Source organism: Vipera berus, assembly GCF_964194415.1.
Source record: "Vipera berus genome assembly, chromosome: 1".
NCBI classification, from domain to species: Eukaryota; Metazoa; Chordata; class Lepidosauria; order Squamata; family Viperidae; genus Vipera; species Vipera berus.
The window spans coordinates 12,298,209-12,322,845 of NC_138202.1; the positions used below are offsets into that span (position 1 = coordinate 12,298,209).

Sequence of the window (24,637 nt, forward strand, 5' to 3'; positions counted from 1 at the left end):
ATGTTGTATGGACTTCAACTCCCAGAATTCACCAGTCAGCATATTGACTGGGGAATTCTGGGAGTTAGGACCCACACATTTTAAAACCATGGTGGTTGAGAAACATTGGTGTATTAGAAATAAAAGAACAAGTGGAAGGAGTATCGGTGCATTTCGATAATCAATCCAATCAATAACCAATCCAATATTTAGCAGTATCATGCCGCCCCACATTAGAAGACAACAAGCTCTCATTCGGCTACAGGGGTAGGCAACCTTGGCTCTTTCATGACTCGTGGACTTCTGGGAGTTGAAGTCCATGAGTCATAAAAGAGTCAAGGTTGCCTACCCCTGGGCTATGGTCAAGGATGCTGACTAACAAGGCCCTTCCTGTTCACCAAGGCTATGCGCAGCCCATTGTAAGACCGAAATCCCATAGACCAGCTAGAAAAACAGTCATTTGTTTACATCTGTGCAGTTTAACCCCGACAATGTCTGGAAAGAGGAATGGCCCAAGATACCTTCATGTGGCCTGACCATTAGTGGGGACCGGTTCCATGGAGAGGTTTTTCCGTGGACCGGAAGGGGCGTGGTTTTGTGTGCTGCCTGCATCCCACGGATGGGGCTTTGCTTGTTTGTGCGGCCCGGTTGCTGGCATGCTGCGGCCCGGTACTGGTCCACGGACCAGGGGTTGGTGATCCCTGCTCTACCAAACCACTAGGTTTTGACCTACCTCTCTCTGGCCAAAATTAAACACAGTTAGGTGTGATACTGGAAGAAGCGCCTGTGCCCTGCATCAGTGGGGATGGAAAGAGTGCCCTTGTTGTGATTGTGGTGATATGCAAACTATTAAACATATTGGGCAAGATTGCCCATGAAGTGCGTTCTCTGGTTCCTTAGAAGATCTGCACGAAGCAACGCCAGAGACAATCGCCTGGATAGCTGAATTGGACATCCAGTTATGAGGCCCAGCTGTACCCCCACAGAAGTTTTATTTGTGATAATGTGGACTGTGTATCTATGTTTGCTTCTCTTCCGTCATGTTTTCATCATACGCTAAACAATAATAAATAAATAATAATCAATCCAATTACACTTGTGTTCTTCAAAGGGGCTCTATCCCAAAGTCCCTGTTTTCTTCAATTTAATGAGGGTGTTTCATCAAATTAATCTGGAATTGTACTCTATGTCTATGTCCTTTAGGGAACGATCTATTCTGTGATCCTTCTGATAATTTCTTCTGTCCTGTTTTGCATATTGGAGGGAGCAAAAGGAAGGCTGACGGAATCAGATACAGCGTCATATCAAGATTTATTTTGTGCACTGTTCCATTTGCCAGAATATCCTCTGATAAATATGCACATAGGCAAATGTACACAGGGAGAGAAATCCCCCCCCCCCCCGTGCTTGGCCAAATGAATCTTGTTCCATTAAGATGTTAGCGACTTGGGAAGGTTGTTTCACGAGGCACAGTGTGTGAGGGACACAGGAAAACACAGCTGATCTGGAAGGTGGGTAAAATCGTGCATTCTCCATAAGAGAGTCTTGAAATGGTCACAACATGGGGGAAAGATGGCAGAAGTGATGTAGGTGGTGTGGATCTGAACCATCCCAGAATAAATCTGGAGCATTTGGGGAGCACTTCTTGCAGTTTACACAGGTTTAGGATGAACTGAGAAAGTATAAATAGTCCTCGACTTACGACCACAACTGAGCTCAAAAATTCAGTGGCTAAAATGATGCAGTTGTTAAGTGAGTTTTGCCCCATTTTACGGCCACAGTTGTTAAGTGAATCGCTGCAGTTGTTAAGAGCACAGTTGTAAAGTGAATTATTGGCTTCCCTATTGATTTTGCTTGCCATAAGGTCTCAAAAGGTGGTCACATGATCCCGGGCACTTAAAAAAAGCAACAACAACATAAAAACATGCCGGTTGCTCTGTGTCCAAATTTTGATTACATGACCATGGGGCTGCTGTAACAGTCGTGTGATAAAACAGTCATAAGTCACTTTTTCAGTGTCATGGTAACTTTGAATGGCCACTAAATGAATGGTTGTAAGTCGAGAACTACCTGTGGTCCTCAAAATGACTCAACAGTGATCCAGCCCGTCTCACATCCTGCAGAACAAATATATCATTTCAAATAGACGGCCAACCTCTTTGTGTAACATCCTCATTTTCTAAAATAGGTTATTCCACTAACAAACAACTCTTTCTATCAGAATCCTTTCCCTGGTTTGAAACGAAATCTCCCTCCCTTGAGTTTAGATTCAAGATCTTTCTTCCTCATTGAGCGAGAGAAAATAAATTTACGAAAGAGATAAATGCAAACATACATACGAATCCAGTGAAAACAAAACAGCCTTTGATCTGACTGCTAAAAAAACTCTCAAAGGTATTGCCGAATTGTAATGTCTTCAGAGAAGGAGGAGATATAATAAATATATAATGGGGAAGTTATTGCAGCAACTAGATTTCATTAAGCATGCATGTAAATGAAATGAAATGAAGTTTATTTATTTATTTGATTTTTATCCCAGCTTTATTTCTGTAAATAGCTCAAAGCGCCAAACACCTAATATTCCTCCTATTTTCCCCACAACAACAACCACCCTGTGAGGTGGACTGGGCTGAGACAGAGAGACTGGCCCAAAGTCATCCAGTCAGCTTTCATGCCTAAGGCCGGACTAGAACTCACAGCCTTCTGATTTCTAGGCCAGCGTCTTAACCACTACACTAAGTAGTTGAGCTTTCCATTCTAGTTCTTTTCTCCATTTTGGGTGAAGGTAGCTGCCAAAATACTGAACAAAAGTTAATTTGAAAGGAAGGGAGGTAGTGTTGCAAAGCTAAGAGCCCAGGAGATTATGATCATATCATAATTAGAAATTTAGGATCACACCAACCTTTAATCGGCCTGCCTTAGTCTAAACACATTGAATTCTACTTTGTACTGGACAGATCCGATGTCAGGTTCTGCGACCGGTTCCCAGCAACACAACTTAAGAATTAATTTGGGAGAGACTGAAGAATTCTGACAAAATGAGGATTGTAATGTATTGGGCGTTTTTACTTGAACTGTCTTTGAATGCTGCTTGAGATTGCCTAATTAGGGTGTCTGTGTAACAGTTGCTGGCTGCCCAGACATGCAGTCTCCAGGACGATCATTGGTTGGCTCTGGGGCGGGAATAGGTTCTTTTAAACCTATTGGCCGCCGCCTAGTGGCCAACCGTATAAGTAGCTGCGTAGAAGCCTCTGTTCTCAGTTCTGTTCCTGTTACTACAATAAAGCAATGTTCCTGTTTGAACCCTCTCGTCTCGCCTCCTGCTTCCAAGAAACCCACTGCACAACAAGGATATTAAACGGATGGATAGCTTCTGCCTTATAGGAATAGCCACCAACAGGAAAGGAAGAAGAAGTGGTCAAGAAATATTTAGCAGACAAGCAATTGGTTGAGCAGCTATGAAGATCCTGGAAAAGATAACCAGATATCGCGACATGTCTTTACCTACAATGGTCACAATCGTGCAGGCCATGATATTCCATGTGACTTTCCATGAAAGGAAAAGTTGGACTTTGAGGAAGCCTGACAGGAAGAGTATTGACGCTTTTGAACTTTGACGTTAGAGAAAACTCCTGAGAATAATGTGCACAGACAAGAAAACAAACTGATGGATGATTGAACAAATCATTGCAGAGTTTCACTTCAGGCACAAATAACCGGGCTGAAGTGATCCTAACTCAGACCGAAACTAAGCTAAGACCTAACTTTCTGGAGAAAGGAAGGCATTTGGATTTTCCTGCCTTATTTTTCTCACCATTGAATTGTTGACAGGCCACAGGGTCAGAACTGGATGAAGTTTTCCAGAAGTGGTCACAGGAAAAGAAAATGTGTGAAGCTGTCTGAAAATGAGAACGGATGGGGCACGTCTGTCAACTTTACAAAGTGGACCCAGACAGGAAATAAGATCGGATGAGATAATTCTACTTTATTGTAAAGCTACAATCACAGAACCTTCTTCCCTTTTCTCCTAGATTGGCTCTTTTATGACTCATGGACTTCAACTCCCAGAATTCCTGAGCCAGCATGGCTCAGCTTGGAAACCTCTCCCTTTCCCCTCAGCATGGCTGGCTCAGGAATTCTGGGAGTTGAAGTCCACGAGTCATAAAAGCAGGGCTTTTTTTCTCATAGAACGCTCAGAACGGCATTCCGGCACCTTTTTTTTTGAAAAAAAAACCCAAAAAACCCCCAGCTCCCTTATTGGCTTTCCTTAGCCTATTGCAGGGCTAGGCAATCTTGGCTCTTTTTTATGACTCGTGAACTTCAACTCCCAGAAATCCTGAGCCAGCCATGCTGAGGGAGAGGTTTCCAAGCTGAGCCATGCTGGCTTAGGAATTCTGGGAGTTGAAGTCTATGAGTCATAAAAGAGCCTGCACTAGAGAAGGACATTAAAATTATTTACAGGATTACTTCTTTAGGAACTAAACTTTTAGAATCTAAAACAGCTAATTCAAAAAAGCCAACAGGAAAGAACCTCACATTTTTCATCTGCTTCTGTCTTTTGGAAGGTAAAATTAGATAACAAAATAATCTATTTCTTATGTTAACATCTCTGCAATGAAATCAAAGGTAACAGGAAAGAAATGAGAAACATTTTTCTCAATGTAATATGTCTAATTTAGCTGATTCTAGAAAAAAATAGTATCTTTTGTACACTCTTGAAAACTATTTTGAATCTAAACAATTCTTAAGAATGCAATATTCTTAATTTGGACTTTACTTTTACTGTTTGGACTGTTGTGTGTTTTGAAAAATAGATTATTTAGAATCTAGTTATGTTGCACTTCAGTCTTTAAATAATTAACCTAGTATATACATAACAATATATGATGTTTTCCCTGGTGAGCTTAACATCATTAACAACATTTATTAAAAAGGCTAAAATAATTTCTGGTGGTATTATCTGTATATTAAAATTTTGGACAAGCAGTGATCATGTTACATATGTGCATAAGCGTAGTCATTAGCATATGCCTTTTTAAAAATATCAAACATGCAAAGAAACAAAAATAAGCCCAAAATATCTGTATTACATCCAGAAATGCCAACTTTGCAACCAATATTTCTCATCCATAACTATGGCACCCTAAGGATACCTGCATACATGCAAATGCTTCTCTGGGATCAGTAATGCAGCAGGGATTGCTTTTTCCTTCCAGTAACATATACCTAAAACCAGTTTATTGCATTTGGCAATTGTACTAAAAAAAATCTCATTGTCAACCAATATAATTCATTTAATTTGAAATCAAGTGAAAAATTGATTTAAATTATTTTATTAAAACAAATTAATGGCAATTCTTTTATAAGAAGTTGCCTCAAACAAAATGAGTTTGACATGCCCGCTCTAGATAGTTGAAAGCTCCAAAATAAATTCTAGACCAGGCCTGTACATGCAGCCTACCAAGCACCCTCGGACAGAGCACAGACTTTTTTTTAAAAGTAATAAAATCACCACCACTGCCCTGAAAGTCTTGTTGCCTAATGCCTCCGTGGCTTACCATGACCACGAGCTCCAACACTGTAGATGCTCCTTTAGTCACCAAATCATTGATTAGCCCACCAGCATTCCTTTGCAGACACAAAGATTTTTAATTTATCAGTGTGGGCCTTTCCCTTCTACAAGTTGCACAGATCTCTTCTAGATTTTCCTCTTGCCTTTCCGAGTTAACTCCTTGGTCTGTCATTGAGCAAGAATTGACTTTGTAGGGAAGCATATTATTATTTGATGTATATTTAACATATGTTCTACCTTTATTTACCAATTATATAATATTTGTATGCAATCCACATGGTGAGGTTTGGGGCAACTTACAATAGAAAAATATATATTTTTAAAATCATAAGATTAAAACATAAAAGCAGGGCTTTTTTTCTCATAGAATGCTCAGAATGGCGTTCCGGCACCTTTTTTTGCACACACACAAAAAAGCTTTTGCACAAGCTATGCTACTCCCTTTATTGGCTTTCAAAAGCCTATTGCCTTTCGAAAGCCAATAGGAATTGCTGCTGAGCGTGCCAAAAGACCTGGCTGGCAAACGTTGCACCGGCTAGTTGTCTGCAGCGAAAGCGAATAGGCAGGAACTTTGCATCCCTCCCTGCTGCCCAACTACACCATCTCAACTAGGTAAGTAAGAGAGGACAAGGAGTGGGAGGTGGGTTCTGCGGAGTGCATGTGCACTCCTTCCTTGTGTTCACCTGTGTCAGCCAGGCTGGTGGCCTACCTGGTGCTGGACCTGTGCCACCGTCGCCTCGCCCTGCGCGCCTAAGTGGCCGCCCTGCATCGCCTGGCCTGCACTGCCTCGACTGCCCGCCCAGCGCAGCCCCGCCATATAGAGCGGGCTCTGCTGCTCCCACAGCACCAGCTGTGCTGGCTCCGGCCCCAGGGGGGAGCCCGCCGCCAACACCCCTCGCACCTGTGACCGCAGCAGCGCCGCCCCCCCCCCCACCTCCCCACCTCCTGCGCCCACCAAGATGAGAGATCTGGCACCTTTTTTTTTTTTTTAGAAAAAAAGCACTGCATAAAAGATCCAAGGTTGCCTACCCCTGGCCTAGAAGAAGAAAGGGGAAGAGATATATATACAGGTAGTTCCTCAACTTACGACCACAACCAAGCCCAAAATTTATGTTGCCGAGGGAGAAATCTGCTAAATGAGTTTCCCCCCCATTTTACGACCTTTCTTGCCACACTTGTTAAGTCAATAACTGCAGTTGTTAAGTTAGTAACAAGCTTGTTAAGTGAATCCGGTTTCCTCATTGACTTTGCTTATCGTAAGGTTGCAAAACGGGGTTGCATGATCCTGGGACACTGCAACCGTCGTAAATGCGAACCAGTCGCCAAGCGTCTGAACGTAAATCACCTAACCAGGGGGATGCCGCAACTATTGTTAACTGTGAAAAACAGTCATAAGTCACTTTTTCCAGTGCCGTTGTAACTTTGAACTGTCACTAAATGAACTGCTGTAAGTCGAGGACTACCTGTACTTGGTACAGTCCAAGAAACTAGAGATGGTCTCTTCTGAAATTCTTGCCCTGCCTGCATTCCTGCCTTTTATCTGACCGTTTCCTTCTTTGCGTCTCTTTGCCTTGTTTGCCCACAAACCATTTCACTGTCCCAGATGGTTTAAAACAGAACTGGGGAGGGGGAAGTGTACCATTTCCCCAGAGGAATTATGGGTAGTTCTCGACTTACAACAATGCATTTGGTGACTGTCCAAAGTTACAACGGCACTGAAAAAAGTGACTTACGACCATTTTTCACATTTACCACCGTTGCGGCATCCCCAGCGTCACATGATCAAAATTCAGAGGCTTGGCAACTGGCATGTATCTTATGACAGTTGCAGTGTCCAGGGATCATGTGATCTCCTTTTGGGTCCTTCTGACGAGCAAAGTCAAGGAGGGAAGTCAACGACTAACTTAACAACTGCAGGGATTCACTTTACAACTGTAACAAGAAAGGTTGTAAGATGGGGCAAAACTTACTAAACAACCGTCTTGCTTAGCCACAAAAATTTTGGGATCAGTTGTGGTCGTAATTCGAGGACTACCTGTAAGACCCTTTTCTCTTCCAAAAATGAAAAAAGAAGAACTTTCTGGAAACCACCAGCTGGTTAGCTGCCATCGTGTCGTACCTGCCTGACCAAGAATGGGATGCAGAAATACAAGCTAGTGATAAACCTTCTCTCCAACTCCAATCATCATTTATAGCTTTTATAGAGATTGGACAACCATTTGTCTGAAATAGTACAGGGTTTCCTGCTTCGCTGGGGGCGGGGTAGACTAGAAGACCTCTAAGGTCCCTTCCAGCTATGTTATTCTGCTTTTGATCTGAGGCAGAAAAAATGCAAAATACCCAGCCTGCATTTCTAACCCCCCCGCCCCCCCAAATAATTATTAGCCAAAATAACTTGGAGTTTCTATCCGCCTACAGAGCTTCAGGCAAGGAGAGGACAAATTGACAGAGATTTGTGGCCTAGCCATAAACAAATGAATTGCTTGGCTGGATTTGATCCACCTGGCCCAATCTTTTGTCTCCAGATTCTAAGGAAGAATCCCCCCCCAAACAACACTTTAAAAAAGCAAATACTAATAGAAATTGAACACAGTGGTAGACAGCCATTGGATTGGGAAGCTCCGTTTTGGATCTCCACCAGTCACACATTCCTCCACAATTCAACATTACTTAACTGTCATTTTTTTCTAAACAATTCCATGAGCTCAGTCTTTATTGGGCTTGTGTTTTCAACGTAAAAGGTGCTCCCTTATTTTTTTATTCATGCGAGATCTCTTGTAGTTCTGCACAGCATGACAATTCTCCTTTTTCCCCCGTTTGTCACGATTTGGCGTTTTTCCTGTACTCTTTTTGTGCTTGCAATTTGAGTTTCAAATCAGAGGCAGTACTAGACCCCATTCTTCAGGGATTTGCATGTTGGGTTGGTTTGTTTTTTGTTTATTTTTTAAAAAAGACATCTCAACAAGCAGAGTGATCCGTCAAAGTCCAAAGTACAGTTAGCCCTCTTTCTTGCTTTTTAGCAAACGCATCCCTCCTTCTATGGCCAGAAGGCTCCTCAATCACCTGGATACCACAAAGACTGCTTTGTATCATCAAATTGCACCTCCAACTTCTGTTTCCTCTCGCTGATCCTCAGCTTTCTTGTTTGTAAAAAATGGGAATGACTAAGGCATTTACCACAACTCAAAGCCATGCTAAGCAGATATGCCCACAAAGCACTTTGCAAACCAGGGTAAGACAGAAAGCAGATGGTATGCTTGGAAGCATTTTGCTGAAGCCAGTGAGTGGGCCAAAGAGAATGGCTGGTATTCACAGCAGAAATAATTAGTTGATTAAAGGCTTGTGTCAAAGGGCCAAGGGTGGTGCCAGGGAGGAGGTTGGCTACTAGGACCGAATGAATCTCTGAACTGACATTGGTGCCTCCTAGTTGTCTTGTTTTGGGGCAGGTGATCTTGGAATGTATAGGATGGAATGATATGCAAAGGTTTGGGGAAATTCAGCAGTATAATTGGATGAAGCTCCAGGAAGGAAGGAAGGAAGGAAGGAAGGAAGGAAGGAAGGAAGGAAGGAAGGAAGGAAGGAAGGAAGGAAGGAAGGAAGGAAGGAAGGAAGGAGGGAGAAAGAGGGAGGGAGGGAGGGAGGGAGGGAGGGAAGAAGGAAGGAAGGAATCTGAAGGTTACTTGTCATCTAGGGGACACTGCAGATTGTGTTTGTGTGTGTGTGTGTGTGTGTGTGTGTGTGTGTGTGTGTGTGTGCATGCACAGCCAGATGAATCTAGGGCTTTCATGCAGCAAAAGGTGACTCTCCATCCTGGTTCCATTGACAGATTCTGAATGCTTTGACAGCTTTAGTCCATGTGGGTTAAAAACTGCATCTGAGGAAGGAAGGAAGGAAGGAAGGAAGGAAGGAAGGAAGGAAGGAAGGAAGGAAGGAAGGAAGGAAGGAAGGAAGGAAGGAAGGAATGCTCCCTGTCAGATTCCCACAAGGAAATTTCATGGGGAATCAGCAGGAAGTCGGAAGTCATTCCTGCCTCCATGACTTTTTTTGCCTGCCCTTGGTCATTCTGTTTCTGTTTAAATAGGGAACTATCTCTGAAATGATTACCCAGTGGGGCACAGATTGTCTAGTTCTAACACGAATTGTGTTTACGAAAGGTCAGGAGTAGCACCTTTGTAGTAGCATTTTGGCGAAGTATGTTTTCAGACTTAACACATTTTATTAAAAGGTATATATTTTCATGAGTTACACAGCTATTCCTCCCTCCCTTTACCTTTCCAGCGGGCAGGTAGGTGGCTGCTGATAGGTAGGGAAGGGAGTGAAGGATTGCTAGAGTGTCTGGGAAACTGTCACGGAATGTTGAAAATGAAGATCACAACACCACAGCAGCAGCCAGTCAAACTGAAGCAGTGTGGAATTCCCTCAGGAATTATACATTCCAAATTTTGGATGAATTTTACAAGTCATCCCATTTTAGGTACTTTGGTTCAAAAAATGTTGCCCTATGATGCTCTATTTCATCCAGTTAAAGGTCACGACAAGAGTTTTAGTAGTATACAGATAGATAAAAAAAGGTAAAGGTAAAGGTTCCCCCGCACATGCGTGCTAGTCGTTTCCGACTCTAGGGGCCGGTGCTCATCTCCGTTTCATAGCCAAAGAGCCAGCGTTTGTCCGAGGACGTCTCCGTGGTCATGTGGCCGGCATGACTAGACGCCAAAGGCGCACGGAACGCTGTTACCTTCCCACCATAGTGGTCCCTATTTTTCTACTTGCATTTTTACGTGCTTTCAAACTGCTAGGTGGGCAGAAGCTGGGACGAGTAACAGGCGCTCACTCTGTTACGCGGCACTCGGGATTCGACCCGCCAAACTGCCGACCTTCTGATCGACAAGCTCAGCGTCCTAACCCACTGAGCCACCGCGTCCCTACTATACAGATAGATAAAACCAAGCAATTCTGCATGCTTCTCCTATCAGTTCTTATTAAGTCAGATGAAAGAGCATTTGCCAACCAATTTGCTTTCAGAGATTTTATGCATGGAATGTGGTGTTTTTTTATTGTGTGATAAGGCAGTCAAGGGATTTGTGTGTGCGCATGTGTGTGTGTGTGTGTGTGTGTGCATGCGTGAGTGAATGAGCAAGTATATGGTCTGGCTTATACTGTAAAATTATTTTGCAGGCACTTGATTTCTCCTATTTCCATTAAACCCTAAGGAAACTTTTCCAGTGGGATTTCTCCAAAAGCAGTAACAGAACTTCTTCACCCTTAAGGAACTGTTGGAGAAGTTCTCCTCCTGGGGAAATTTAGAAAAATCTCCTGTCTCATTTTTGTGCCCTCTAATTTGATGCAGAATCTCAGGAGGTGATTAATGGCCTGTTCCATTCCTAGCCTGTTTCCAATGCAGGCAGTCCTCTACTTACGATCACAATTGAGCTCAAAATTTCTATTGCTAAGCTAAACAGTTAAGTGAGTTTTGCCCTGCTTTACGACCTCTCTTGTCACAGTTGTTAAGTGAACCACTGCAGCTGTTAAGTTAGCAACACGTTTGTTCAGTGAATCTGACTTCCCCATTGACTTCTGCTTGACAGAAGTTCACAAAAAGTCATCACATGACCTCAGGACACTGCAACACTCATAAATATAAATCAGTTGCCCAGCACCTGAATTTTGATCACATGACCATGGGGATGCTGCAACGGTCATAAGTATGAAAAACGGTCATGTGTCACTTTTTCCAATGTCGTTCTAACATTGAACGGTCACCAAATGAATTGTTCTAAGTCGAGGACTACCTGTATCCCTTCTGCCTATATGCACACAAGACAGCAATGGTTAATTGAAACACCACGTAAAAGAACCCAGGAGATCTCTAGGGTACCCAGATCCTTGCCTGAAAATCATGAAATTATTATAAGTCTTTCTGAAAGCAGATCACAAGAGGAGATCAAGTGGCTGAGCTCCAGAACCAGACTTTTTTCCCCACTTAAGAAATGCATCTTTGCAATTTCAGTTTCTCCGTGCATGATGCTGTTGGGAGTTTTGCAAAGATGCCGTGGAAAAGAGAAACAGATAGCTAATGGAAGCTGAAACCTTGTTTAAGAAAATAACCTACTAAACTCAGCGGTTACTCATCCTCCACGGTTACCTTTCTGCTAAGTTTAGAAAATAATGCATTTTCTTTCTTTTTTTTAAAAAAAAAGCACAGACCTTGACCAACTAAATACATTTATTCCCCTCATTCTATTCACCTCCCTTCACCCCAATGTTTTTAAAGCCAAGGTGTTATAATGGTTAAGTGGACAAGGACACGAGGGCCAAGCTTCAAGTCAGAACCCTCGGCCTATGAAGCCCTCAGAATCCAAATCAACTGCACAGCCAACCAGGGACAGCACCGACCCTCAACCAACCCACATAAGCCCCCCCCACCACTACCAGCAGTTCACCTCCCAAAGACCCTGACCGGATGTGACCTCCCCATCCCAAAACCCGAGCACGGCTGACCCTCTTTAGTGGTCAGCTTGCCAGTTCCTTGTGATTCCACCTGCCTCCCACCATTGAACCTTTTTCTCGATGACGGACATCGTCTTGCAGAACTTCAGGAACAACTGTGAATGAATGAAGCTTTATTGTCAAAGTACAACATGTGTACAGTGAGATTGGCTGAGCCTCCCTTCGTGCCCCCTCCCCACAACTCACAGTGACAACAAACCCACCATCTTGTTACACCATGTGAGCTAATTGCACAACACACCAGCCTCACAAGTCAATCATACATAGAGTTATTTCCCATTCAGGAGCCTGACAGCCTATGGATAGAAGCTGTTCTTCAGTTGGTATGGATGGCTATACTTCTGTATCTCCTACCCGATGGTAGGAGATACAACCGTGCAACCGTGGCCCACCTCTGCAAGTTCCCATTTGAGCAAAACTACAAAACAAATGTATATGAAGCTGCCTCAGGGTGACAAGGTGCAAGCTACGTACGTATGGATCGATGGGACTGGTGAATCCTTGCGTTGTAAAACATTGGAACGTGAGCCCACGAACATTGAAGGTAAGCCGATTTTAGAGTGAGAGCTTTCCTAGGACGTTAATCAAGGAGAGAAGCGACCTAGAACTAAGGAGAAATTTCCTGACAGAAATTTAGAACAATTGATCAGTGGAACGACTTGTCTCCAGAGGTTGTGGGTGCTGCAACACTGGAGGTTTTTAAGAAGAGGCTGGACAACCATTCGTCTGAAATGGTATAGGATTTTCTGTTTAAGCAGAGGATTGGACTAGAAGACCTCCAAGGTCACTTCCAACTCAGTTAATTCTGCTATGTTGAACAACCCATCACAAACCTCTAACTCAGGGCTCCCCATACCCCAGTCTGTGGACTGGCAGTGGGCCGCAGCATGCCAGAAACTGCTCCATGCAAACAAGCAAAGCCCCATCCGCAGGATGCAGGCAGTACATGAAAAGATGCCCCCTCCGGTCCGTAGAAAAACCTCTCTCCATGGAAACGGTCCCTGGTGCTCAAAAGGTTGGGGACCTCTTCTCTAACTGATGATTCACACCTGACCCATCAAAAAGACTCTTTTTGGACACACCCACACCTGAGGCACTTATTAACAGAAGAACACCCACACTAACATCCCTTTAACTCTGCCGAAGATGTTACCTAGCCTAGTAACAAAATGTTTGGAAACCAACCCTCAAGCTCGGAGAATGAACTTCCACCCTCATCCTCCACCCGAGCTATAGATAGTCGCCACTACTGCAGTCCTATCTCCCTCTTAGGTTTGTTGTTATGAGAATAAAATCAGAGGTGTCCCACTCTGGGATGTTGATTTAAGTCTCAAGAGTGAGAATGGAGTATAATGCAATAAGGACGGAATCACAAGAGCATTTGGCAAATGGCTGCTTGAACAGAAGTGGAGTGGATTTACATTGACAAAACAGGTACATTTTTCAGCCTGAACTCACTCAAAGTCCAACCAACAAAGAACAAGAGAGGGAAAAAGCAGAACTGAGATATCGCTATTCCTAATAAAATGCCCTCAAAGGGAAAGTGGAACAAAAATATTATTTATTTATTTATTTTTATTTTAATTCCATTTATATCCCGCCCTTCTCCGAAGACTCAGGGCGGCTTACAAGCTTAGCAGTAGCCTTCATTCTATGTATATGCCTGCTTATTAGGGCTTTCACACACACCCCAAGCGGCATTATTACAAAGTCAGCTTAATTGCCCCCAACAATCTGGGTCCTCATTTTACCTACCTCGGAAGGATGGAAGGCTGAGTCAACCTTGAGCCTGGTGGGACTCGAACCTGCACTAATTGCAGGCAGCTGGTGTTACTTAAGGAGGCATGATATAAATACAAACATATTATGATATAAATACAAAAATATTATGATATGAAATGATATAAAAACTAGCAGAAAGAGTTGATTTGATTTTTGTTTGGGGGGAGGAGAAGCTTTTACAAACTGTAGGCGCAATCACAATGCAATTTTTTTTTTTAAAATGTCAGTTTTGGCTGACACTTTTTTCACCTTAGCCCTGCAGAAGAACCCCTGCACCTGACCCAAACTTAATGCTAAACTTTTCCTCAACTGCACTGGTCTGGGTCTACTTCTGAACTTACTAAGGTTTTGACTCATCTTTCATTTGCTGCTAGGGAAGAAATCTGTAACATAATTTTACCTTGTATCCAGAACTTATCTCCTCTGTAATGGAGGTATTTTTCACGACACAAGGGACCGTTGTCAAAAAAAAAACCCCCTCAAAAAGTTGTGGATTGTAATTCTGTTTCTATTTATGGAGGAACAAAAAACCCCTAACACTTGTGTCTTCTGCGTCATTTAGGACAGCTGACAGCTCCAAAAAGTGGAGGAAGGGAGGAAGAGAGAAGGAAACTATTAAACACTTCTAATGATCTAACTTCATTAAAATAATCCTAACTAAATCTGCTAGGCAAATGTCCCTTTGCAAAACCTTTGACCCCCTAAATGTGGCTTAAAACAAAGGGCAGTTGTTGGCTATGTCTTTGGGGCAAGGGTCCTCAATTTATGACCACAAGTGACCTCAAAATTTCCATTGCCAAGCAAGATCAGTGCAAGTGTCATAAATACATGCCAGTTGCCAAGCGCTTGAATTTTGATCGCGTGACTGTGGAGATGCTGCAATGGTCATAAGAGTGAAAAATGGTCATACGTCACTTTTTTGAGTGCTGTTGTAACTTCGAACAGCCCCTAAACTGGTTGTAAATTGAGAACTACCTGTACTTTTAAGCACTCCGAAATGTAATTGATGGTATTGCTACAATACTGGGATCTTTTCCATACGAAATCAATATCGCCCGCCTGCTTTTGTTGATTAGTAAGAGATGACGGATGCCCACACAATAGGACAGGCTCTATTTTTCTTTATAATGCCAGACAGGAAAATTGCAAGCTAATTTAGAGTATGATAATTCATTTTTACAATCTGCTACCTGGCAACCTGCTTTAACCAGCAGTAGCTGTGTTTGTACAACACGCTTCACCAAGTCAGCTCGAGACTCAGAGATTGCATTGGCACAGATGCACGCAAGTAGGTTTTAAACCTGGATCAGTTTGTATGCACGTGGCTTAGCATGCTGCATAACACAGCCTATTGTTTGGTTGATAATTATGCAACCCAGAAAATTTGGGTTGAGCTCAATGTGTGAATGCAGTCCATCTCTCTATCGGGTGTCCAACATTCTGTTACTTGATTTAATTGCAAAGGAAGCTTTAGAAAAACTCAACATGCTGAAACTTGATGCAAGTCTCTGACCTGTCTGTCAATCTGCAAATCAGAAATCTTCCCATCTTTGATTTTCCAAAGAAATGAACCCTTTCACAATAGGGGGATTATTATACTGCTGGACAACTTTATAAAGTTGTCGTAAGTGCGCTAAGATCGCACAACAATCAGAACACTTTAAAGACCCTGAAATGTGGTCATTCTCAAGTGCCAATCTCTGCTGTTGCATTTTTCAGTCGATTACTTTCAAAAGAGAAAGACAAGGACTTTAACAATTTTTTGTTATTTGTTTCATATTAACAAATAACGAACATATCAGAATACTTCTGGAGGTCCCCAGAAATCAAGCAACGCCTTCCTTAAGCAGATCAAAGATCCATCAAGAATAGCACACTGTTTCTTCTAGGATATAAAAATGCAACTTACTCCTTCTTTTGTCACTTAGGTACAGTATACTATTATTATGCTTGGAGGATCCATTTATCACTGGCAGAATGTAATTCTTCACCAATACCTTTTTAAATCTTTAGTCAAGCTGACACCGTAGCTGAAACTAGAGGCAAAGAATCTCCCACTGTGTAATTAAGAGGTGTTGACTTCAGATCCCCAGAATTCCCCAAATGGGAGCATGCTGGCTAGGGAATTCTGGGGGCTGAAGTCCACACCTCTTAAAGTTGCCAAGGTTGAGAAACTAAGCTGTCCTAATTGATCTGGATGCCTGATATTGACACAGGCAAACTGAATTGCTTCCCAGATGCACTGAGTTGGGGAAACTCATAATGGATTAGCACAAATCCCTTGCACTGCGTAATTCCTGTCCCCAGTACTACAAGGACTTCTTAGCACGGTGGTGATAGTATAAAGTCAGTATCCCAATCTATAGAATTCCACAGATGAAGATTCAATAAGAATTACCCCAGCATCCTCTGATGGTCCAGCCTGAGCCTTTCCCACCCCAGCACCCTAGGTGTCGTGGAACTACTACTCCCAGAATCCCTAGTGTCTGTGCCAGGTAGGGAATACTGGGAGTTGCAGTCCCAACCTATCTGGAGCTCACCAGACTGGGAAAGTTCACCCAGCCACTTTCTACAGTTCATTACGGCTGCTCCACTCTCTTTTCATGCTCTATTTATATCTCGCACCTCTCCTACCAATTCTCCGCTTGCAATTCCAGTCTCTCAACTGGAATTAAGGTGTAAAGTGCTCCGAGCCTAAAGCATCCATTTAAACGGAGCTGAAACCATCCAGATCTCGGCAAATGACAATTTGCTAGATCAGTTCGCTTTCCAGAGGCTTTCTCCGGCTCCTGGAGACACCAATCGTTTCACAGGGATGAGTAAAAATCTCCAGGGCTCTCTAATACTATCATAGCCGCAATTGCTGATCCTCGGAGATGTCCAGCTGTAAGGACCAGCAGGCTGAGAACAAGTGAAATGCCCCCAGGTTTTAAACGCAAACTCCACACAAGCTTTTCGTTCTGACTGTGCCTTTTTTTCTCCCACCGATGTGCCAGCATGTGCCAGCAGGAAATTGGTTTTCGCTGAGCCTGAATATGAAATACAGATGGCCTGCTGGAGAAATTACTTGCCGGGAGCTGAAGGAGACAAGGAGCAAAGGATGCGTTCGAATCTGATCAATAGGATGTGATTTGAAAAAAGGGGGGGAATCCCCCTTTGGAATCTCGACATGACCTTGTAAGCCAATTTAATCTGTAAATAATTTCCTGAAGGGGAAAAAGGGGACATTGGAGATTCCAGGAACTCTGTTTGTTCCTCCAAATAGTGTTTTAGCTGGATGGCACACGATGGAATGGGTAAAACTATGCATGGTTGATCTCATTGTTCCAAGATACCCTAGTTGCTTTAATTGTGCCAGCCATGGGTGCCAACGACCTCAGCTTTGGGTACCTGGTGTATCTTGAGGAGCTTCCTCCCCCCTGTTTGCAAGCAGCTTCCCCGCCCTCCTTGGCTTTACAAACCCAACCCATTTCTTAACTATCATCTGCAGGCTACTGCAGAGCGGCAGAGGACAGGGAGTGTTACACAAAAACCAGCAGGGCTAAAGCAAAGTGGCCATGTGCCAATAAAAGTGGACATGGTTCAAAAGAGGGCTTCACTACCAACCCCGTTTTTGGGGGGTTTTTTGCACAGAACCTTGATCCCTGAGAAGCTTTATTTCTAGCCTTGGGGAATGCTCCAGTTGTAAATTGGGCCACAAGGAGGGATTTCTGTATGCCACTGCAGAATAACACCTAGATCAAGGTTGGGGTGTCCAACTTTGGCAAGTTTAAGACCTGTGGACTTCAACTCCCAGGAATCCCTAGCCAGCAAGGCTAGCTGGGGAGTCTGGGAATTGAAGTCTACAAGTCTTAAACTTGTTAAGGCTGGACACTTCTGATCTCGATGCTCACTCTCTTGAGAGGTGGAACTGAGAAACAACAGGCCAAAATCCCAGCTCTGAAATCAGTTTCACTGATTGGACATGAGCCAGTGATTACGCTTCAGCCTACCTTGCAAGGTTGTTGTGAAGATAAAAGAGGAGTGGTCTGCTCTATTAGGAGGCAAGGGAGAGTTCACAAGTGGGAAAGGGCTATAAGAATGGCACACATCTGCATCTACATACCTGCAGCTGCACAGTTGCAGAAGAAACCTATTTCTGTCCCTAAAATATCTCAGAAGCTGCTGTCATTCCATACTCTGTTAGATATCCATCAACAGACACATAGAGATAAATCACATTTACATACCATTCAAGAGGCAATGAAACAGCTCAGAAGGAAACAAAAAGACCACTGACATGTTCTCTCCAACACCAGATAAACAAGGATTGATAGCAGACAAACAACTGAACAGAAAATAATACCCCGACCAAGGAACCACCAGAAGAAGACAACAGGGCCACCAACACTAGCAGGGCAAGCTACTGTATATGAACAGGAAGGAGTGTATATATGTATACACTCACTCACACTGATGATGTTACCTAGATGGATAACGTAACTTCTGCAAGCAAATAACCAAACTCATTGAACACCGAGAACTCCACTGTTAAATCCTGAGCTATTTATATTCTCATCTATTAAACAGAATAATTACTGTATGTGAGATAGAAAAAAAACAGCTTTCCTTTACAAAGGTCTAACAAATGTGTATGCTTTCTTTTTAAAAACCTAAATCTAAATATAGGCAGCACCTAATTTTTTTGGGACCCCTGACTTGGAGTAGCTGTACGTTGAGGAAGAAAGGCAGAAGGCACAGCAAAAAAAAAAAAGGATCCCTAGATCCCTGCGTGGAATAGCAATTGCTAAGAGGAACAATGATCCACTGGAACCCAGCTTACAGTGGCAGAGAACCAAAACTTCCACTTTTTGGAAAACTCCCTTTGTTGTGCAAAATACAAACCGCTTGCAACAAATATGAAAATAACAAAGACATCAGCGCTTTTAAACAGAAGGTTTTTTAGAACCTGTTATTCGAGGGGGGAGGAAACACCATCATTTGGCTGAAACGTTATCTCTCCAATTGCAACAGCTTTGTGTGTGATTCAAGAACAGAGAGGAAGGCAGTCTATGGTTCAAACAATCTCATCTTATACAGGGGAAATTTACATGCTGGACCAGGTATTGGAGATAACTTGAAATTTGCCTTCTTGTCCCCTCCTGAAATGTTAAATGAATAGGATCATCAAGGGAATCAGAATAGAGCTGGAAGGGATCTTTGAGGTCCTCTAGTCCAACCCCCTGCTCAAGCAGGAGACACTACTATACCATTTCAGACAAAACATGTCAAGTCTCTTCTTAAAAACCTTGAGTGAGGAAGCAGCCGCAGCTTTTGATGGAAACCTGTTCCACTGGTTAACTGTCCTCACTGTTAGGAAGTTTCTCCTTAATTTCAAGTTGTTTCTCTCCTTGATTAGTTTCCATCCATTGTCCTGCCCTCTGGTGCTTTGGAAAATAAGGGGATCCCCTCCTCTTTGGGACAACCTGTCAAATACTGGAATACTGCTATCATGTCGCCCCCTAGTCCTTCTTTTCTCTAGACTAGCCATACCCAGTTCCTGCAACTCTTCTTCACGTTTTTGTCTCCAGGCCTTCAATCATCTTATTTGCTCTTCTTTGCACTTTTTCCAGAATCTCAACATCTTTTTTGTAACGTGGTGACCAAAACTGGATGCAATATTCCAGGTGTAGCCTTACTAAGGCTTTATAAAGCAGTACAAATACTTTACATGATTTTGATTCTGTGTCTCTGTTTATACAACCAAGGATTGTATTACCTTTTTTGGATGTTGCCGCACACTGCTGGCTCATATTTAAGTGATCGTCTATTAGGACTCCAAGGTCCCTCTCACTATTTTTCAACCAGGTTTCGCCTAATCTGTACTCGTACCTTTGGTTTCTCCTGCCTACGTGTAAAACCTTGCTTTTCTCCACATTAAATATCATTTTGTTGGACGGGGCCCGTTGTTCAAGTCTGTCAAGAACTTTTTGGATTCTGAGCTTGTCTTCTGGGGTGTTGACTATTCCTGCCAGCTTAGTGTCATCTGCAAATTAGATGAGTTCCCCTTCAATTCCCTCATCTAAGTCATTTATGAAGATATTGAAGTGTACTGGGCGTAAGACAGAAACTTGTCGTACCCCACTGCTTACTTCCCTCCATGTAGATGTAGTACCATTAAGGACGACTTGTTGAGTACCGTTTGTCAGTCAGTTACAAATCCATCTGTGGTGATGTTGTCTGTCCCACATTTTTCTAGCTTACCAAGCTGGTTGTGATCTACTTTGTCAAATGCCTTGCTGAAGTCTAACTATACTACGTCCACAGCATTTTGCTGGTCTACTAATTTAGTTACTTGGTCAAAGAATGAAATAAGATTGGTTTGGCGTGATCTGCTTTTAACAAACCTAGGCTGGCTTTTAGTTATAACTTTATTTGTTTCTAGATGTTATTTGTTTCACAGATCTGTTTTTGGATTATCTTTTCCAGAATTTTCCCAAATATTGATGTTAGACTGCCTGGTCTGTAGTTTCCTGGGTCTGTTTTTTTTCTTCCTTTTTTGAAGATGGGAAATACATCAGCTCTTTTCCAATCCTCAGGTAATTCCCTGGTGTTCCAGGATTTTTGAAAGATATGGTTCAATGGTTCTGAGATAACATCTGCCAGCTCCTTCAGAACTGTGGGATGTAATCCATTAGGTCCTGGTGATTTATATTCATCAAGATCAGATAGGTTTTCTCTAACCATTTTCTTGCTTATTGTAATTTTTATTTCTAGTCCGTCTTTTACATTTATGTTTTTGGTAGGTTGGGCTATAGTTTCTTTTTGTGTGAAGACTGATGCAAAGAATTAGTTAAGCAGCTCTGCTTGCTCTCTGCTGCCTGTTACTTCCTTGCCATCTTCTCTCTTAAGAGTTAAGGAAGCGTTAAGGCTACAACAAGCACCCTGTGCTTTGAGATCAGAGCAACAGCATCATTCGAAAAACCTCCCAGTTCAGGTCCAAGCATTTCCAAGAAAGGCTGGGAAACCCAATACTGTACATCAGGAATCTCAAAGAGCTAACACAGGCTGTACTGAGCCACACAACTCAAAATTCAACCATTTCCTATGTTCTATGTATCGTGAGATGTTCTTCCAGAAATTGTTGTTGTTGTTGTTAGCTGCGAAGTTGTCTCTGACCCATCGCGACCCCATGGACAACGTTCCTCTAGGGCCTTCCTGTCCTCTACCATCTTCTGGAGTCCATTTAAGCTCCCACCTACTGCTTCAGTGACTCCATCCAGCCACCTCATTCTCTGTCATCCCCTTCTTCTCTTGCCATCAATATTTCCCAGCATTAGGGTCTTCTCCAGTGAGTCCTTCCTTCTCATTAGATGGCCAAAGTATTTGATCTTCCAGAAATTAGAAATCTTCAATCTTATTGATTTATGTCTGACTCCAGTTCTCACCAATTCCAGAGCTAATAGAGTTGGTGTCCTGCAATATTCCTTCTTACCTGTGCCCTAGTTCCTTTGACTCGTTATTTATGGGTAGACCACCTTTGAACATGGTGGCTCCCCAGATCCTAGCACCTAACATTTAGATAGATTGCCTCTGAATAAGGAAGCCCACTGTGCATGTTGGCTGAAGAAGAGCTGCCTTGATCTGTAACAGAGAAAAACTACCTAATGAATAAATTTTAACATCCACTTCCCTACACTGGGTAGTGAGGATGACTCCAAGAACGCCACAAGCAAGGAATGAAAGCGATGTCCCCAGGAATGGCAGAGGCAGATTGCTACTGTACTCTCAGGCTCCATTTAATTATCACACCTAGTAGAAGATGGGAAAGCCACATGAGGACACATATAATTTATTCTTTGCCAAATGAGATACATAGCAAGAAATGGCTATTGCAATCTTCCCAACCAGATGCTCCCCAGATGTGTACTGGCAAAAGATGCTGGGAACTGAAGTCCAAAACATCTGGAAGGCAACACATTTCTTTGCCCCGGTGTCTCTTTCTGACTCTGCATACTGGAGGGCGTTAATGAGTAAATTCTTGCGAGCTTCCATATCTAAGGGTAGCTTATCTGCTGGAGGGCTAGAACTACAGTGCATGAGCTGAGTTACAATAGGTACCATTGCCCTAAATATAGGATGACGATCTTCGAAGGGTCTTCCCTGAATCCAACAGATGAAAGTCGACAGCTGATGTCTATGGAAATTCACGGGGAGTAGTAAATAATGGTTTAAAGATAAACAGCCCTGGCAACAGAATTCTCCTGCTGCTATTTTTCTAGCAGTCGGGTAACCTGAAGAATGAATGCTCACGGATGTGGAAATCAATAGCAATCATCACAATACTCCATTTACAATAGCCGGGCACCACATGAGTCAACCAGAGGGCCACCGCAATCAGAAATTGCCCAGTCTTCCCTCCCCAGGAATCTACCTGGTCTAAGATAGACTGCACCTGCACATGGAGGCTTCTTCTAGCGTCCTTCAAACTGGACGACGGCTTGCCCTGCTGTTTTTCCTCGGCAGCAGCCCTGGAAGACAGGCTGCCCCTGGCTGTGGAGGCTCTAGTCTAGAGAGAAGGAGGGCGAAGGAAGCTTACCCGGGTCCTGAAGGGCATGGAGCGCTCGTCGACATCGTCGACCTCCTGCTCCTCCGGCTCCTGCTCCTGCTCCGGTTCCTGCCTGATGCTGATGAAGGGGATGTCCAGAAAGGCGGCGGCGAAATCCACCTGGAGCATCTCCCGGCGGGAGGCGGGAAAGGCGAGGACGGCGGCGACTCCTCGCACCACCAGCGCCTGGCACAGCCAGCGCGCCAACGAAGCCGGGTCCCGATAGAGGGGAGCCCCGGGCAAGACCTCCAGGCTGAGGTTGTAAGGCAGGGCGGCGGCGGCGGCGCGGCTGGCCCGAGCCAGGGCGTTGCGCACCCGGCTCTGCGCGCCTCCTCCGCGGGGCAGCAAGGCGCCCAGCCTCACCGTGTGCCCGATCCGAGCCAGGATGTGGCAGGGCTGAGGGTGACCCCGGCCCGGCGCCGGGAGCAGCAGCAAAAGGCTGCAGGGGAGCGCCAGGCACCAGCAGCAGAGGAGCGCCCGGCGCAACTCCATAGAGGAAGCCAGGGAGGCGTGGGCGGGCAAAGTTTGGGGCGCCCGGCCCCTCCGCCCCCCTCCCCTCGGCCCCTAGGTGGGCAGGAGGGCTGGGGGCGCCTAGGAGGGGAGGGAAGAGGCCGGGCCGGGCCCGCCCATGGGAGCGTCGGGGGGCGGAGGAGGAAGGAGCCGGGCGCTGCTTGAGCTGCAGCCGATCCAGTGGCCGGGCGCGCTCTGCGCTCTGCCTTGGCGCTCGCTTTCCCGGCGAAGACCGGGATAGGCTGCCTTGGTGCGGTTGGGCCACTGGGGGCGCAGGACGCGGCGGGGACCCGCCAAAAAAGAAGGCGGGTCGCTGGGCCGAGAGAGAGAGAGCCGCCCGGCCACCTCTGGGCAGGGTGGCATCGCCGCCTGGCTGGGCAGAGGGCTGCAGTGTATGCCTCCCAGCATACACAAAGGGACAGCACAGCAGGAGGCTGATGGTGCAGATCAGCAGAGGGGTTGGACAGCTCCGCGGGCGATAACTGCTCACTCAGGATAAGCCTAATGAGTTAAGCTGTTGACAGCCCCAGGCATGGTCAGCCTGGTGGGAAGCCAGGATCTACACCCATTGTCACCTGCATTGGCAGGAAGCCCAGGTTTGAACTGATTGGATGCCATCCACCTGGGCAGGTATAAATAGACGCCAGGCTACCCTGTTTCCCCAGTTCGTTCTGTTCAGAATAAACTCATCTTTACCCCAGCTCTGTGTCCGTCTCTATGTGAAGCACGCGACTTTACAAGGGCTTCTTCTCAAATGGGTCGCCCGAGTGATGAGAGGGGAGAGAGGGGCCATAGCGATGAGGACGCGTCGAAAGCGAGCAGGAGAGGGGGGAAAAAAGTGAAAGGCGATCGGTTCAGCACGCGGCCTCTGAGCGCGCACAGAGGGCGGAGGAGACAGGTGGCCAGGGATCGGCAGTAGACGAGGTGAGGCCAGAAGGGCTATCGGGACGTGGCGGAGGAAGTGATCAGTCAGTCAATCAATCAATCAATCAATCAATCAGAATAGAGCTGGAAGGGACCCTGGAGGTCTTCTAGTCCAACCCCCACAATTTCAGACAAGTGACTGTCCGGTCTCTTCTTCAAAACCTCCAGCGATGGAGCACCCACAACTTCTGGAGGCAGGTAGTTCCACTGGTTAATTGTCCTCAGAGTTAGGAAGTTTCTCCTGAATTCCAGGTTGTTTCTCTCCTTGGTTAGTTTCTACCCGTTGCTTCTTGTTTTGCCTTCTGGTAGTAGAGCAGTGGCTTGGATCTTCTGCCGGGACGGGCAGGAGACGGAGCTCCGAGCAGACGGAGGGGCAGATGGAAAGTAGAGCACGGAGCCGGTGCAGAGCATCTCTGAGGGCGTGCAGAGTGCAGGGAAGGGCGATCCAGGATGCCAGGGAGGGACGGAGAGGACGGGCCTTTGTCCATTGATGTGAGCAATAAAAAAAGGAGAAGCACCTCAAAACATAGGTGGAGTAGAAAGAAAGCGGGCGAAAGAGGAATGTTTCGAACCGGATTCGGTAAGTGTCAGCCAACAGTATGGATTTGTCAGGAGCTTTAGCCTGTAGCAACAAAACGGAACTTCCTTGTTCAGAGGCAGTCTATCTCTAAGCAATAAACGCCAAGGAAAAATAAAGGAAGGTTGATTTTTCCGAGCTCCGCATTGTTGGAAATAAAATAATGCGCTAAATACTTGTTTTATCCAAAGCCAGAGTT

The 24,637-nt window shown here is 44.6% G+C and overlaps 1 protein-coding gene across 1 annotated transcript in view; it reads right to left on the reverse strand.

The window, feature by feature from the left end:
- GRIN3B (glutamate ionotropic receptor NMDA type subunit 3B) overlaps positions 1-22,919 on the reverse strand; it is a gene marked incomplete at its 5' end in the record, with an annotated part of 55,799 nt that extends 32,880 nt beyond the window's left edge. The window contains one exon of the mRNA XM_081313744.1: positions 22,419-22,919. Within this exon, the coding sequence (XP_081169870.1) occupies positions 22,419-22,919 (501 nt within the window). The remainder of the gene's footprint in view (positions 1-22,418) is intronic.
- Positions 22,920-24,637: the final 1,718 nt, after the last annotated feature.